The 16331-nt window shown below is 32.0% G+C and overlaps 3 protein-coding genes across 3 annotated transcripts; all 3 read right to left on the bottom strand.

Annotated features, from left to right (window-relative positions):
• Window positions 1-2344: 2344 nt before the first annotated feature.
• Window positions 2345-3586, bottom strand: LOC102659894 (F-box/FBD/LRR-repeat protein At1g78750). The gene is made up of 2 exons (XM_006580827.1): window positions 2654-3586; window positions 2345-2524 (listed from the first exon to the last, which is right to left on the bottom strand). The coding sequence occupies exons 1-2, from the start codon at window positions 3584-3586 to the stop codon at window positions 2345-2347; spliced, it is 1113 nt and encodes a 370-aa protein (XP_006580890.1).
• A 1361-nt stretch (window positions 3587-4947) lies between these two features.
• LOC100811481 (cleavage stimulating factor 64) lies at window positions 4948-8392 on the bottom strand. The gene is made up of 7 exons (XM_003525206.5): window positions 8093-8392; window positions 7944-8021; window positions 7334-7372; window positions 6707-7249; window positions 6529-6621; window positions 5304-5471; window positions 4948-5225 (listed from the first exon to the last, which is right to left on the bottom strand). Exons 1-7 carry the CDS (start codon window positions 8183-8185, stop codon window positions 5100-5102), a joined length of 1140 nt encoding a protein of 379 aa, XP_003525254.1. The 5' UTR covers window positions 8186-8392; the 3' UTR covers window positions 4948-5099.
• A 4176-nt stretch (window positions 8393-12568) lies between these two features.
• Window positions 12569-16101, bottom strand: LOC100775645 (NAC domain-containing protein 92). The gene is made up of 3 exons (XM_003524329.5): window positions 15826-16101; window positions 14843-15105; window positions 12569-13547 (listed from the first exon to the last, which is right to left on the bottom strand). The coding sequence occupies exons 1-3, from the start codon at window positions 15977-15979 to the stop codon at window positions 12999-13001; spliced, it is 966 nt and encodes a 321-aa protein (XP_003524377.1). The 5' UTR covers window positions 15980-16101; the 3' UTR covers window positions 12569-12998.
• Between the last annotated feature and the right edge of the window lie 230 nt (window positions 16102-16331).

Below are 16331 nucleotides of genomic sequence, written 5' to 3'. Positions count from 1 at the left end.
TTCTCTAGTGATAGGTCTCACTTTTATATTTAATTACAATAATTTAAAAGGATTTTTAAATTACTTTTATGAGTTTCACAATAAACTTTATTTAAATATATTTTATTAGAGAGACGTCAAAAAAGAAAGAATTCAACCTCTAGAGAGATCTCTAAAGTAAATATAATAGTAAATCTGGTTACAAACACATAACCTGAGAAATGAATTATATTGCAGGGGAAGAGAATGATCATCTTGGCAAAACTCATTGATACTTCATTGTTTATTCGACCTTTTCTTATGCTTATTATCATTGTAGATTCGCCTTCTTTAATTATCTTAAATACAAGTTACAAACACAGTACCTGAGATGGATTTTTTTTTTTAAAATTTTTATTCCGAATTCAAACAACAAACAGTTCCCTGTATATTTTCAATGGAATCAAGTTTATTAATTAATGCTTCAAAAGTACTAGAAATTATATTATTAAAAATGAAAAAAGAAAGTCCTATCGGGGAAAACTAGAACTCCATATTATTGGGAAAATAAATAATAAAAGAAAAAAGAGTGAGGAAAGTGGTTCATCTCATCCTGAGAAGAAGAAGGAGGGATTCGCGAAGGTGAGCAAGGGCTTATTGAAATCGGATTCAAATACCGCATAATTATTGGCGTTGTTGTAATCAGGGATCAGCGGAGCCACGCAGTTGCAGCAACTACTCTCCACCTCCTCCGGCGACGCCGCTTCGTTCGCCTTCGGCTCCTCCTTCCGCGGCGGTTTCAAGTCGGCCTCGTCGGCGTCCTCGGGGTCGTGGTCGGCGCGATAGAGTCCGGTGAGCTTCTGAACGAGTTCCATGAAGTTTCTGCGTGCGTCTGAATCACCTTCGGAGAATGCGTGTAGATTATCACCGGTGGCCTCTGGTGTGCCTCGTTAACTGATGATGATTTCTTTATCAAATGAGATTCCTTGTTCATTTTCAAAGCACCTTGCCCCTTTCCCATCGTCAATTAATTTGGAGGGAGAAAATTGATAAGAATGTGTGTGTACATAGGTAGGTTAGAAGGAGAGTGATGGAAGTGTTGGTTGATAGAAAGTGGAATGGCTAACTACATTTGTTAAGCTAACTTTCATGGCATCGAGCCAAATATTTTCTCACTTTTATGTTCTTTTCTAGTTAATTTGGATTGAGGGCGAGATGAATGGAACTTCTTCACCTACAAAGATGTGATTACTAACCCTATTTCTACACATAGCACATGTCATCTCAACAACTAGAAGGACATTTTGCCACACCCTTCTGCCAAATCCACTTGTAAATTCCATCATGTTGTATTTTTTATAATCAAGTAAAGAGATACATAAAATGTCTATCATTAGTATTTATTTATTAATCATCAATGATTAAACAACTCAGGGCACTTAACTGATGTTTAGTAGGAGGCCTCTAAGATGAAATTTAATAAAAAAATATATTATTGATTTCTTAACAAATACTATATACTCTATAGGCACTAAGTAGTTAGACATTTTTATTTATTATCATCTTATGTCATTTACTTAAAAATATTAAATGTAATATATAAATAGACGACTATAAGTTATCTTTAAAGATATAATTTTTTATTTTTTTTAATTAATCAAAGTTAATTATTGATTTTTTTTATTAGTTAAGAAAGAGATTCATATTCACCTCCCTCTTGCACCCTTCAACCCTTAAATCTTTTTTTCTAATCATCAAACCAACATTATAACTCCCAAATACGTTTTAGAATACTTATCTAATCGATGAAAATATGATCTGCCTTATAAGAGAAACTACTAATTTACAATAAATTAGTTAGTAGCCTTTGCATATCACGTCAAATAGATTTAACCATTTACAATAAATAGTAGCTTCTGCATATTTTCTCTTATTCAATGTGATTCGACGCACATATAAATTGTATGCCTAAACAAGCAGTACGTCTTACACCAAATGCTATTTTGTTCATTGCTATCATTTTGTAAGGAACATATTACCATTTATATCAAATGGTTAAATCTGAAAGATATATCGATTACAAAAAATTACCGTGGAAATATATGAAATATGCATTTGGCTCGCAAACAAAAGGACATAACATTAGATCATGAGTGCTTAAATTTGATCTTTACTGCTGTCATTGTAAATAAAGAAAATAAACAAGGCGCTGACAATATAGCAATCTATCATTTGCTACGAGTGCATCAGTGAGAGATATCTATAAAACGAAGTAAAAATTGAATAATTTGCAAAAATTCTCCACCCAAAGAGTTTAGACATGAATTTTACTAACCAGTCAAAATATATTTCCTAAATAGTTGAGCATGAAATAGGGATATAATTTTCAGCACTTTATCACACCAACTCTGCAGGTTAGTGGAGAGTTCTGGAGTAAGTACTCGGTTATCGTCTTTACTTCATCATCGGATATCATGTTCCACGGAAGAACCTTTTTCATTTTCAATGACTCCAATCTAACAAAACATGGAGGTTGAATTTTCGTTGCAGTGAGACTTGATAGATCCTACACAATTAGAAGACATATTTTAGTAAATATTTTGAAATTCAAGATTGAGCATTGAAAAAATAATGCAGACATCTAATGAGCATTATGAAAATAAAAAAGAGGAGAAAACAGAATAAAGTAACTTACCTTGATATGGGAAGAAAGTGTCAATATCTTTACATTAGAGAGCACTTGTAGCCAGCTTATGATGACTGAAGAATCTATAAGCGCACCGGTGTCAATATTTACTTCTTCAAGAAATGGAAGATCACATGTGGAGGCAAGTTCGTAACAAGATAAAAATACACTAACATCAATTGTGACCGAAACAAGATTTGGAGTAGAAAGCACAATCTTAGGTTGAAAGGTCGGGTTGACGATATTGACCAGTTTCAAGGTGGAAAGGTTAGAATTAGATATGCAGAAGACTTGTGCATCATGGTGTATGGAATGTTGTAGGACCAAAGTATTCAACGACTTACAATTTGAAAAGGGCTCAGTGCAGCCATTGTCACTTGCGGCAAAACTAACATTGGTGAGATGCAAGCTTTTTAGTGATGGTAACAGCAGAGATTTTGGAAGATTCAAGGTAGAGCCAGAACTCATGAAAAGCTCAAGAAATTTCAAAGAATGACAGCCAAAAATGAGAGGGACAAAAGAATTGGGTATTTTTGTTAATGTGAAATCTGTTGTAATTGTCAGCTGCTGGATATTGTGCGAAGCAGCATGTTCTAGGATGTTCTTCAGGAGTTTGCTGCGTGCAGTGGAACGGAAGACAATGAAATCAAGATTGAGTAGCGAAATCGAATCATCACGACAAAACAGAAACCGAGACAGAAAATTGTTATAACTGTGAATCCTCCCATTGTAGTAACTCATAGAGAAACTAGTGAGACGTTTCCAAAGGTCCTTCCATCGTTTAGACAACACACAAGTCTGTACGGCATGTCTTGTGTTCATAAATTTCATTATATGGAGCAAAATGCACTCAGGCAAGTCACTCAGTCTTTCCCTCTCATAATCTTCTCCGTCTTTTCCACTCACCATTTGTCTCTTTGCATTTATCATCTCCTTTTCCATTTTGCACTGATGGTGGTTGATGTAATCGTGCAATCGGGTCAAGTTTACGCAAGTCTCCTATTTATTATTTTTAGTGGGCAATAGATATAAATAACATACTAAGATATGAGAGTAGAATACACCATAAAATATGATAAATAATCTTTAATAATATCTGTTATCAAATAACAATACTGTGTTTTATCTTGTACTGTATTTATCACGAATCAAATAGTTACAGGATAATGACAAAATTATTCTTTTTTTTAAATTACATATAATTTTTTAAATTTAATTTGTCTTAGGATTGTTTTATGCATCATGTTCAATCTTTTAAAGAGGGAAATAAAGTAATCATCCTTCATGGATGACAAAGAAATAAAAAAAAAATTGAGCGACATTTTTGTAGGTATTTATAAATAATAGAATTGAGTGAGCTTTTATAAGTATTTATAAATAAGTGGTATTTTTTTATATGTTGATTTAGATTAAATTAGAATTAATTATAATAGTAACATATTTTTTAGGGTTGCAGTTTAAAAAAACACATTTTAGGGATTAATTTCTTTTTAATCCCTGAGTTTTTTTAGAATTTTTGTTTTTAATTCCCAAATATTTTTTTAGCGTTTCTAACCCTATAATTTTTAAAATAAATAATAAATAAACAAAAGCGATCGGTATTTCTAATGAAGTTAATTCAACTTGACAGAAAGGATAAAATTGATGTATTTTTTAAAAATTTAAAAACTAAATTAAATTTTTAAAAAACTTAAGAACCAAATTAAGGCTCTTAAAATGATTTGGGATCAAATTGATAATTAAATCTTTCCTTAATATAGTAGGATAAGATATTATATCCTTCTTGTTTTTTTGGTAAAAAAATAATATGATAAGATATTATACGAAAACAAAACAAGATGAGAAATATTCAACTTGATTTTCGTAACTGTTCATCTAATTTCAAGAGTTGTTATCATTCTCGTAAATTGATTTTCTAATTGGGTATTGTTTCAACATTTTTTTTTTTAAAATATAGCAGATAGTTAAAAAATAATCTTATATCACAATATAAATGATTTATCATAAATTTAAATTATAATTTATATGTTCAAAAATCAATTAAAGTTTTAATTTTTAAAAACATAAAAAATAGCATTTTAAATATAGTTAATTAATGTACTTTTGATTTTTCATAAGTAAATTATGTATGTTTTAAAAAAATTATATATATTTTTCGCTGTACATTTATAACTTTGCAATTATACTTTAATGAAAGATAACATTTATATCATATATGAACTATAACTTAAGAATTTACTCTTTCATTATACAAAACTAAGAAAAGATGCAGTCGTGCCAAATTTCAGAAGAAACGAATAATATGGTCTATAATTAGTTGCATGAATTTGTATTAATTTCTATAAAACTTGGCAGCCAATCGGTTTGAATATATACGACATAATAACCTCTTCCAAACTAGGATTAAACTTTAAAGATTGCCTAACTTTCATGGTGAGTATATATGCGTATTATATCATTGACGCAACATCTGTTGTAGCTGCAGCACTTGATTTCTTTGTTCTGGAGGCAGGAGATTTATCTGCTCCGGTGTGAGGCTCATGACCTGCTGAAGCAGTGCCTTCTCCATCTCTGGTGTCAACTGCATGTACGCAAGAAAAGAATATCAATAAACAGCCAAACTATTTATACAAACTAGATGATAATTCAAAATAATTACCCCAGGAGGCCGAAGAAGCTGATTAGCAGCAGCACTCATCTGACCAGGAGGACCAGAAAGATGTGCTAGGTTTTCTGAGGGACCAGGCAACCAAGAAGACCCTCTATCTACTTGCATAGCATTTCCAGCTTGATTGCCAAAATCGGGCCCTAAAGGCATATTCCCAACCTAACAAGCAAGCATCACTTAGCACGCGAAAAGTCAAATACTACAAAGCACAGATATCAGGCACACATTATCATGATTGATACTACTCGCTTTGCAAGTCCTGCTATTTAGATTTACTTTCTTCTAGTCAAATCACCAAAATCAACTTGCTTTTAGGTCCAATGCCAGCATGGTTGTCAATCAACCAAGCTGATTAAGTATCTTAATTGTAAAATTCGAATGAAGCAATGATAAATTTGTCAGGAATAAATTGACAGTCATGTACAGAGAAGATTCACATAAGAGGCGGGAAAGAAATGATATCTCAAAATTCATGTTTCACTCAAATGAGGTAAAAAATGCTAACTCCAAATGTAAAAATAGATTTTTAATAAATTATCTGAGAAAACTAGAAAAGAAAAAATAACTTTCTACACCACAATTAAATTATTATTAATTGGCTTTCCATATTCAATTGTGCCCAAAATATATTTTTCTAAGGTTATGTTCCTTAAATTATGTAGAAGTTGAATTTTGAACAGAAAAGAAAGGAATGACAATTTTTCTATTTTTAAATTAAGAGTTGAAAAAATAAACAAAAAAATTAGCACATCAAGTTTATAATAATCTATCATTTGATTTCTTTTATTAGAAAATATTATTAAATAATTAAATTAAAGAATATTTATTAGAAGTGAAAATTTCCCCGTCTCATTTCCCTTACCCAAATCCTAAATAGACCCTGAAGCAAATATAACTTTTTGTTATAAAAGCTACTTTATAAGCCAGCATCCCCTTTAGCCGACAACAGTGCCATTACTAGTAGCAGATAGCATAATGACTAATAGTTTAGGGGGGAAAGGCCTATACTTTAAACAAAAGAATTAGGTTCAATGCAGATAAATTAGGATTTAACTAGCCAATGAAACAAGAAATCATAAATTCATAATGATAACAAGAAAGCCTAATAAAGCGCCAATAATGCAGGTACCATAGAGCCTAATTGCTTGCTCCCCTCAGAGTTCATGGTATCAATGCACAATCTTAAGTCTTAAGCATCAGTTATAGCTCAAAATACCTGATAAGGTGGCTGAGATGATGGTTGACCTGGAAGTGGTGTCTGCCCCTGTGGGAATGTGGACCCAACACTAGCAGAAGGTTTTGTACCAGGCTGAAATTTACCCAATATCATAATATTCAACTTGCATGAAACATGGGAATAGATTATGAATTGTAAACAGAAATATTCAACTTACATGAATCATTGATTGCGGAAGATTGTGAGAAGTACCAGCATGTTGGAAACCCATGTTTGCACCCACCTGTGGGGGATACTGGGGATGGAAAGTTGGCAATGCAGTTGGTCTGATCTGTGGTGGCAGAGGTGGTTGCAGAGGTGGAAACCCCGATGTCTGCAATGGTTGCTGTAACTGACTGGAAGCAGTTGCCATTTGAGTTTGATGAAGAGAAGGCAGAGGTACGTTTGGAAGTTGTGATGATTGTGGAAGAGACACTGGAGCCATTTGGGGAGTTGGATGTCCTTTATGCTGTTGTGGCATTGGCAAGGAATGTGCAGCCATGGGCTGAGATTGATGACTCATTGCAGGAACAGCAGATGAAATTGGCACTGAAGGTTGGTTCTGGTGTTTCCTCAGAGGAATTTGGGTTTGAGATACACCTGCTTGATCCTGTGCACCACCGTGCCCAGGCAATAATGGAGCAGGCTGAATATTTGGTTTTTGTATTAGTTGTACTGACTGCTGATTGCTCTGTGAAACCATTGGCCGAACTTTTGAAACCTAGAAGCAAACAATTTTCGTCACCCAAATTTCTACCGATGGATGGTTGTGAAACAGACATCAAAAGAAAGCAAAAAACCATACCACTTGAGGTGCTTGCACCATTCCAAGCATAATTTGTGCCTGATTAAACAAAAGAAAACGGACAAAAATTTCAAAGTATAATGTGGCTGAAGAGTGAAGACCCTCAGGTAAATACTATGGTTACTGAACAATAAAACCAAAGTGGAAGTCCGATTTTTCCAAATATAATTCAAGGGAAGTCCAAGAAAAAGATACACTCATACATGCACGAAACATCAGGGACCCTCTAAAAGAATCTTAAAAGTGTTCAAATTTAAAGAAATAAATAAATCTCCATCACCTCAAACTGGGTAACTACATTGTCAAGGGCATCAACAATTGAAACACTAATCACGGGTGAAGAGTGAGAACTGTTTCTTTAAACCAGACGACAACTCAATACGAAAATTAATCGATTTAGGTTTAATCTCATGACAAAGCATTAGGGAAAATAGCTCCTCTAAATCTAATCAACCGAAAATAACTACACGAAAGTAACTATCAAGTATCAAACACGCGCATATGGTCATCAATGTAATTAACTGAAATTCAGAACTTGAATAAGCAAAATTCGAAGCATTTAGTGAATAAAAAAAAAAAAAGAAGAAAGAGAATTGAAAGCCCTAAGAACCTGGAAAAGCGCTTTGGTTAACATAGGATTTTGTATGAGGATCTGCCTGGCCTGTTGCTGGTTCTGTTCGATTAGATTCTGAGGGACAACAAACGAAATGGTTAGCGTGTTGTTCTTCGCTAAGAGTGAAAAAGAAGTATTGTACGTACCTTCATCTGAGACATGATATCGTAGAGCTGATTCTTCGACATTCCGGCGAGGTTCGCCGCTAAGCCCTCGCCGCCGACATGTTTTCCGGCCATTGTTCAGCCCGCAAAGCCAGAAACAGATGTCGTTCGTTATTAGTAGCTATGAAGGATTCAATTCAAGAATCAAGGTGAAATTGACCCTGATTCATTTGGGCCTCATGGGCTTACCTTCGTGTGTATGGCGCATATTGGAACACAAAGTCAGGGACATGCTAGGCACACCAGCGTTATTGCTTGTGCATCCAGTATTTTTTTTATTAATGTTCAAAATGCTCCTAGCTTGTTGTTCCTTTTTAAGTTTCTTTTTCTGTTGTTTTTTTACGTGTTTATGGTTTTGTGTTTCCTGTTCTCCCTTTCGTGTTGGTTTTCCATTGTTGAGAGAGGTAATGATTCAGTGGAGGTGAAAGTGTTACCGGTTGGTGATTGTTGCGATTGTTGGTTCGTTTTCATCGGAGATACATCAGATATGCTTTTCTGGCTGAGTAGTGATCCGTAAGCAGATTTGAACATACAGATCAACTTAATCCGTATGAATTATACAAATGAAGTTGATCCATAAGTATGAAATTCATATGTATAAAGCATACGGATGAAGTTGATCCGTATGGTTTATATGGATGAAGTTCATCCGTATAAAAAATACAGATCAAGTTCATCCGTATGGTTTATACGGATGATGTTGATCCGTATAAAGCATACGAATAAACTTGATCTGTATGCTTTATACGGATGAAGTTGATTCATATAAATCATATGGATGAACTTGATTCGTATTGGTTTTTTTAATTCCTTAAATTTTTATTTTTTTTAATTATTAATATGTTAAATTACTCATTTGGTCCATATAATTTCATGATTCATACATTTTTAGTCGTTATAGTTTGATAGTGATTTTTTTAGTCCTTATAGTTTACATTTTATTACAAATTATGAATTATTTATTTATTACAAATTATATATAGTATTAGTATATAATTTAATTATTTAGCTACAAATTAGTTATAAATTATCAATTATTTTTTATTACAAATTTTCTTATGATAAATTAATTACGAATTACTTAGTAATATTTATGTAGTTAATTTTTATTGATAATATTAATCAAATTTTGATGGTAAGGACTAAAATGGAATTAAAATATAAAGTATAGGGACTCATATAGGGTTTTTGTTTATTGATATATATGACTATGAATTGTAGTTTGTATAGAATGGTGTGCGCTAAAAGATTGTGTAGAGTTTTGTATGATGTGAAAATTTTTTATTTGTTGTTAAGACGAATGAAGATTAATGGATGTATGAAAGTATAATGTCTAAAGAAGTTGATATGGATGATCGAAATGAACAAGAATGTAGTGTGAATGAACAACATGTTGATTGTTTGGATGCGTTCAATACTTCTCAGGTAATAATGTTTATTATTGTGAGTGATTTGATAAAATGAATGTGTTGTAGAAGACTAAAATTGTCTAGGTTGTGTTGTAGGTGTTTGATACCCAAGATGATGTTTTGCAGTGTGCTCGATCAGTTGCTCATGAAAATGGATTTGTTGCAATCATTATGAGGTCTGACATACAGACTGGTAGTAGATGAAGAACTTTATTTTTGTTAATTGATTGTGAAAGGAATGGTCAATATAGGTGTAGGAAGAAAGATTTTGTAAGAAGAGATATTGAGTAGGAAATGTGGGTGTCCCTTCATGCTTCATGGGAAACCAATGATTGGAGGGCAAGGACTTAATTCCTGATCGCTAGTGGCTAATGAACATGCGATCAAAGGACATAATCCTGTGACAGCGACTAGCCCTTCAATTTCTGGAGCAAGCCTCCCAAATTTATGAACCTTCCTTCCATGGGAGGATAACTTTAATTCAGGACGTTCCTGAATTGAAGTATAAATGATTCGATAATTTGTAAACACAGTAATTTAAATTATGAAAAATTTAAATAATAAGAAATACTTAACAAATAACTTTACTTAGCAATTTAAAATATCTCTCCATTCCATATGCTCACTGCAACATGGTCACAATAGTCAATTAGCATTGATGGGTCACGCGGCTCACCTAGGAATCCCTCAGCATCATCAACAACAAATCCCTCAGCACCATCAACAGCTTCTACACCATGTGCAGGTACATCCTCAGTCATATCAGGAGCATCCTCAATAACATGGGCATTTTCTCGTTGCCTACGTGCGGATGTTGTAGACCTTCGTCACTAGGAAACATCATCTGAATCATGATGATCCTCTCTCCCTAAGGCTTTACCTATAACCTTACCTAGAGCACGACCTAACCCTCCAATTCTAACCATGATCTGTAAATCATGACGCACATGTATTTTTTTTTTGTCAAATTCAATATTTACTATTCAAATAAGAATACGACTACATAATCCTAAACCCTCAACCCTAGCAACTAAACCCTAAACCCTAATCCAAGCACAATAATCCCTAAACCCTAACAACTACACCTAAACCCTAAACATCTACATATTGTAAAACTACCAATAACATATGACCATATATGACTACCTAATTAAAACACAAAACACATAATTAAATAACATATGACTATTTTCATTCAAATAAATTAAACATAAATAAGAATACGACTACATAGCCCTAAACCCTAAACCCTACACCAAGCCCCAACATCCATAAACCCTAGCCCATGAGCACTAAGACATAAACCCTAGCCACTACCACTAACCCCAAAACCCTAAACACCTACAAATTGTAAAACTACCAATAACATATGATCATATATGACTACCTAATTAAAACACAAAACACATAATTAAATAACATATGACTATTTTCATTCAAATAAATTAAACATAAATAAGAATACGATTACATAACCCTGAATCCCAAACCCTTGCAGCTAAACCCTACACCAAGCCCCCACATCCCTAAACCCTAGCCCATGAGCACTAAGCCTTAAACCCTAGCCACTACCCCTAATCCCAAAACTCTAAACATCTACAAAATATAAAATTACCAATAACATACGATCATATATGACTACATAATTAAAACACAAAACACATAATTAAATAACATATCACTATTTTCATTCAAATATATTAAACATAAAAAACTAAAAAATTCAATTATTTACTATTAAAATTTAAAAGTATTTCATACCACCATGCAATCATACATATTATTTTTATAAACACAAAAGATACCTATTTTTAATACAAAACAAACAAATACAAATACTATTTTAAATTTTTTTTCAAAACAAATAAAATTTTTTGCAAAAAAAATTAAAAACCTTCATATGGATGTTGCACTTATGAATCAACTTCATCCGTATGAATCATACGGATGAACTTCATCTGTATGAATGTTACAGATTAATTAACACTTATGGATGAAGTTCATCCGTACCAATACAAAAGGGGAAATGCATAAAACGCCATTAACGAAGACGCGAAGCTTACCCCGACCCTTGACGGTGGAAGCCCAAAGCGTAGCTGCAAGTCCTCAGTGCCTCAAATCACCAAATGCGACACGGACGGAGGAAGAAGAAGTTCAATCGGCGGCAAGAGGTAGAAGGCACTGCGGAAGGAAGAAGAAGCGTACAGAAAGAGACCTGGTGTGCCACTTTTAAATTTTAAGTGAAGGACATTTTCGCCCATTCACTTACAATGCTGGATGCACCAGCAATACTGCTGGGTGCACCTAACAACACCCACAAAATCACGATTCGTTTGGGCCTCATAGGCTTACCTATAAGCTAAATCCTCGTTAATTTAATGACATTACCAAAAGTTGAGTCCTTGCTAATTTTATGAGTAATTACTTGGGACTAATCCCTCAATAAAAAAATACATCCATATCAATATACAAAGGGGTATAATTTTGTATAACTATTTTTTATCTCCATATTTTTAGAACATTTTATTTTTATTCTTAATAATAATATTAAAGTAATAGCAATAATTAATCATTTTTAATTATGTAGATTAAAACTGACTCATTTACCAAAATTAGAAAATCACTCTGTAACCACTTTTCATTTTTATTGGACAATTTTATCTTTAAATCATTTTTAAAATTTTCAATTTTTCTTTTAACTTACTTTTATATTATTAGTTTTTATTTTATCATTTTTTTATTAACTATATTTAACTTCTACTTTTATACTATTAGTTATAATAGTGAGAATTCTTATTTCCTCAATGAAAAAATATAATATTGTGGTGAATTTCTTATTTCCTCAACTCTTTTTCTTGTACTAAAGAATATAAATGTTGACGGTTTTTCTTATTTGGTCCAAAACAATGCTATTTTGGGTTTAGATGATCATGTGTTCATGATTCAGACTAATCTCTAGATTACAAATATATAATCTAGTTTTTCAATTTATTAAAAAAACACTCAATTATATATGATGTAAATATTAATTGAGACCACGGTAGTCTTCGAAATTTGTAATACAGACACAGATATCATCATCATCATACATATACAGATGCAACTGAACCCTTGAATGCATTGTAAGGATTCATAACAATTATTTTTTTTCCTTCACATTTTTCATTCAAGTTAATTCTGTTGCTGAGTACCGGCAAAGGAGATTTTCCTTATCAAGATTGACGAGGATAAACGTTGACAGTAATCCACAAGTTTCCTATAATTTTGACCCCACCTGGTTACAACAATGCATGAGCTAATGTTTAGTCTTTACAACATCAAGAGATTTGAGTTTAGTTTCTCTTGAAAAGGAAATAACGACGTACGTATAATAAAGTGATTCCATTCTACTTTGAAATGGCCTGGGACCATATATATATATAGCATGGACTTAGGATAATAATTCACAAGGTGTAAATGATTTACACAATTAACTTCGTTCACCAAATGGAGTCCATATTGAATGGTTGCTCCTGCTGCGGCACACAAGATTCTAAAGCTTTGGAAGAAGAAGAAGCACTGAGATTTGGGGGGAAGTGATGTTTATCAGTTCCAATATTATGATGAGAAAATCCTTGAGGAACATATGTTGCAAAGTGATGATCACTAGTACTGGTCGTAGTTTCTCTTTGTTGATAAGTATTTCTAAGTTGCAATGCCTTGAGAAGCAATGAATTCACAGAAAGGTTAGGATTCAGCAATCCAGAAGGCCATGGGAGAGATGGAACCAGCTCAGTTGAAGAAGGCCAATTCATGGTCAAATTCATATTATTGGTGTTAACATTGCTAGGATGATCACCATTGTATGCAATATTGTTGGTGAAGCTACTGGATGAATTTGCAATGCTATTAAGATTTGGTAGGTCGACATCACCAAATTCATTGACCATTGAGATAGGAGACTCTTGAGATGGTTGGGAGGATGATGTCTGCTGTGGTTTCTTTGGTGCTGAGCTCTTTTGGAAGACTCTGCAAATCACCCATTCTTCCTGCAAAAATTAGCAAACCATACCAAAATTTATTTCTCAACTATATACATAACAAGTCTAAAGTACATTAATAACACACAAACACACATGTATTTTATTACATTCATAATTGTTAATTTTCTAATAAATGATTATAAAGTAAAATTATACTTTATCCCATAAAATACACTTCTCACTTTAAAGTAAATAAATTGTATAATTATTTTAAGTTAATTTAATATGATTATATGAATAATTAAGTACAAGGTTATCAATGTAGCAGAAAAAAAAAATACAAAATTATCATGAGTATATGTGTGTGTGATATCTCAGGCAGACTATAATTATATTGGAAAATATTTATTTAATGACATCTTAAAAAAAGTATGTTAAATATTACAAAAATATTTTAAATTGTTTTAGATATGTGCAATAATTAATAGTCATTAGAATATTCCCAGAAAATGATATACTATTTATGTGTATCTAATTTATATAATAAATTTAAGTGATTATTTTTTAAAATGAAATAAATTTTAGATGTATTTTTTATTTAAACATAGTTATATGTCTTTTTCTTTGTATGATGATATGTCTTTTGAATTTACGCACACATACATCAAATCAATGTTTTTTTCTTCTTCAATTAGTTATTCAAAGAAAAGATATTTTTAATTTTCTTAAATTTTAATTAATATTTTTTAATTAGCATTAAGTATAATAAGATATTTGAAAATTATTTTTAAAATGATATTTACTAATTAAATTATTAAATTTTAAACACCTATAATTTTATATTTATCAATAAAACATTCTCCAATCAATTAAATTAAATTTCTCTTAAATATTTTTAAATTCATGTTTTCACATTTTGCATATATTTACAAAGTGATTCTGTTATTTGTTATTATCAAATGCTTAAGTGCAATAAGGGAACTTAATCTCACCTCTACTAAGTGATTTGGAAAGTTATTAAAGTGACGAGCATCTTTTATTTAATTTGTTATCTATAACGAGAATTGGTAATAATTAATATATACATTATTTTAATACACTTTTAATATTAAAAATTGTTAGACTGACTTATAATGCTATAATTTTCAGTAAATTTTAATCTTACTACATATTTCTATACCAAATTTTAGAAGGAATGCGAGTGCATAGCTAACATTAATACTCTTCATATATACTACATATTTATATACGAAATAATTATCCTTCAAAAATAAAAAATAAAAACAAAAAATGTAAAGACTAATAGTAGTGAGAATGAGAACATTTTTTATCTGTGGTGCATGAATGTATTTACTAATTACCTTGGAAGAATAGGGTTGCTTGTTTTCAAGCCTATATTCGTGCATAACCCAGTTACTTTTCTCACCCCTCGGAGCTCTTCCCATATAAAAGACTAAGGTTTTCTTCATCCCTATCAAAACTCCACCCCCAAATATTTCCTTGTCTTTTCCTGTGGTTTTCCAATACCCTGATTCAGTGGCTCGGTTGGTTCGAAGCCCAGTTGGATATTTCCGATCTTTCAAGCTGAAGAAATACCATTCCTTCTCGCCCATCGAAGCCTTACCTATTACCACACAACATCAATAATCCTAATTTAGTTTATTTATTTTTTCACTTAAAAGCATATATATAATACTACGCGCTATAATATATAGCGCATATTTATTCATATATGCACATCAAAACTGTATTTAATTAATTATATATATGCATAATGCATGGATTATGATTAAAGTGTCAAATGAAGGTTCAGTTTGTGTGAAGTATGAACAATCATATAAATGAAAATTAAATATCTGAGTTCAGGTAAAGCATGCTGCAAATTAAAGCAAAGTGCTAAAACTATATCTGTGTAGGATGAATAGAGATGAGAAGCAGAAACAAATTAAGACTACTTTGCTTGAATAACCTAAAAGTCATAAATCATTAGTCTGAAGAATGATATGCCAATGATGTTTTATTTACACCTCGTCATTTAATTAGTTAAGCTTCCAATGAAAGTGAAACAGTGAAAATTTATAGAGATGTGCAGAAAGAGATCAATCTGAAGCAATTGTTCAATAATTTGCTGTTTCTTTTAGCTTCAATTAGTAAAATCTTGCTTTAGAAAGACATTCGATAAGTAGCTGTCCTTAAAAGAAAAGTTTTTGTATTGCAAATGATAAAATTGAAGAAAGAAAAAGGATATAGGTGTAGTTTTTTAAAATACAGAAAATAAATTTTAAAAAAAAGGAAACCAATTATATATACAGAGAGGTGAACCAGGAACTACATATAAAACTACCTGGGAGGTCCCAAGGTTCAGATTTATTGAAATCAACAACTGCTACAGCTTTGGATGTGAAGCTAATATCGGACACTTTCCTTAATAAATAATATGTGATGAGTTCTTCGTCTGTGGGATGGAACCTGAACCCAGGAGGTAGCTTTTCTTCCATTCTTAATTAATTGTGAACCAGCTTTTAATTGATTCCTTCAAGAAGCTAGCTACCTTATCAAAAAGTGAACAACGTAATAATGCATCACAAGTACGGACAACAATGATTCACAAAATTAAGCCAATTTACATCACCAAGACGAGGTCTTATATATGGCTTCTCCACTTTTCACAAGTTGCATCCGTACATATACTTCTCGTATATATTATTTTTAATAAATACATAGACAGCTAACTCTTTGACAAAGATGATATATCCCGGGAAACATGCAGTTTTTTTCTACCTATATATTAATTTTAAATGACTATCAAGCTTCGGTTGTGTATAATGGTTAATTCCAAAATTGCCACTT

Source organism: Glycine max, chromosome 5, assembly GCF_000004515.6.
Source record: "Glycine max cultivar Williams 82 chromosome 5, Glycine_max_v4.0, whole genome shotgun sequence".
NCBI lineage: Eukaryota > Viridiplantae > Streptophyta > Magnoliopsida > Fabales > Fabaceae > Glycine > Glycine max.
Note: the sequence above shows the minus strand (reverse complement) of the source record. Positions and strands in the feature narration are given on the sequence as shown.

Bases quoted from the DNA above. Each gene is read 5' to 3' on its own strand.
- LOC102659894 (XM_006580827.1), bottom strand. From the start codon at position 3,586: ATGGAAAAGGAGATGATAAATGCAAAGAGACAAATGGTGAGTGGAAAA. The intron at 2,525-2,653 runs GTAAGTTACTTT...CTAATTGTGTAG, and splicing joins CACTTTCTTCCCATATCAAG to GATCTATCAAGTCTCACTGC.
- LOC100775645 (XM_003524329.5), bottom strand. From the start codon at position 15,979: ATGGAAGAAAAGCTACCTCCTGGGTTCAGGTTCCATCCCACAGACGAA. The intron at 15,106-15,825 runs GTAGTTTTATAT...GTGTGGTAATAG, and splicing joins TGAACCTTGGGACCTCCCAG to GTAAGGCTTCGATGGGCGAG. The intron at 13,548-14,842 runs GTAATTAGTAAA...TAATTTTTGCAG, and splicing joins AGCAACCCTATTCTTCCAAG to GAAGAATGGGTGATTTGCAG.
- LOC100811481 (XM_003525206.5), bottom strand. From the start codon at position 8,185: ATGGCCGGAAAACATGTCGGCGGCGAGGGCTTAGCGGCGAACCTCGCC. The intron at 7,373-7,943 runs GTTCTTAGGGCT...TTGTTTAATCAG, and splicing joins TAACCAAAGCGCTTTTCCAG to GCACAAATTATGCTTGGAAT. The intron at 5,226-5,303 runs GTAATTATTTTG...GCGTACATGCAG, and splicing joins AGCTTCTTCGGCCTCCTGGG to TTGACACCAGAGATGGAGAA.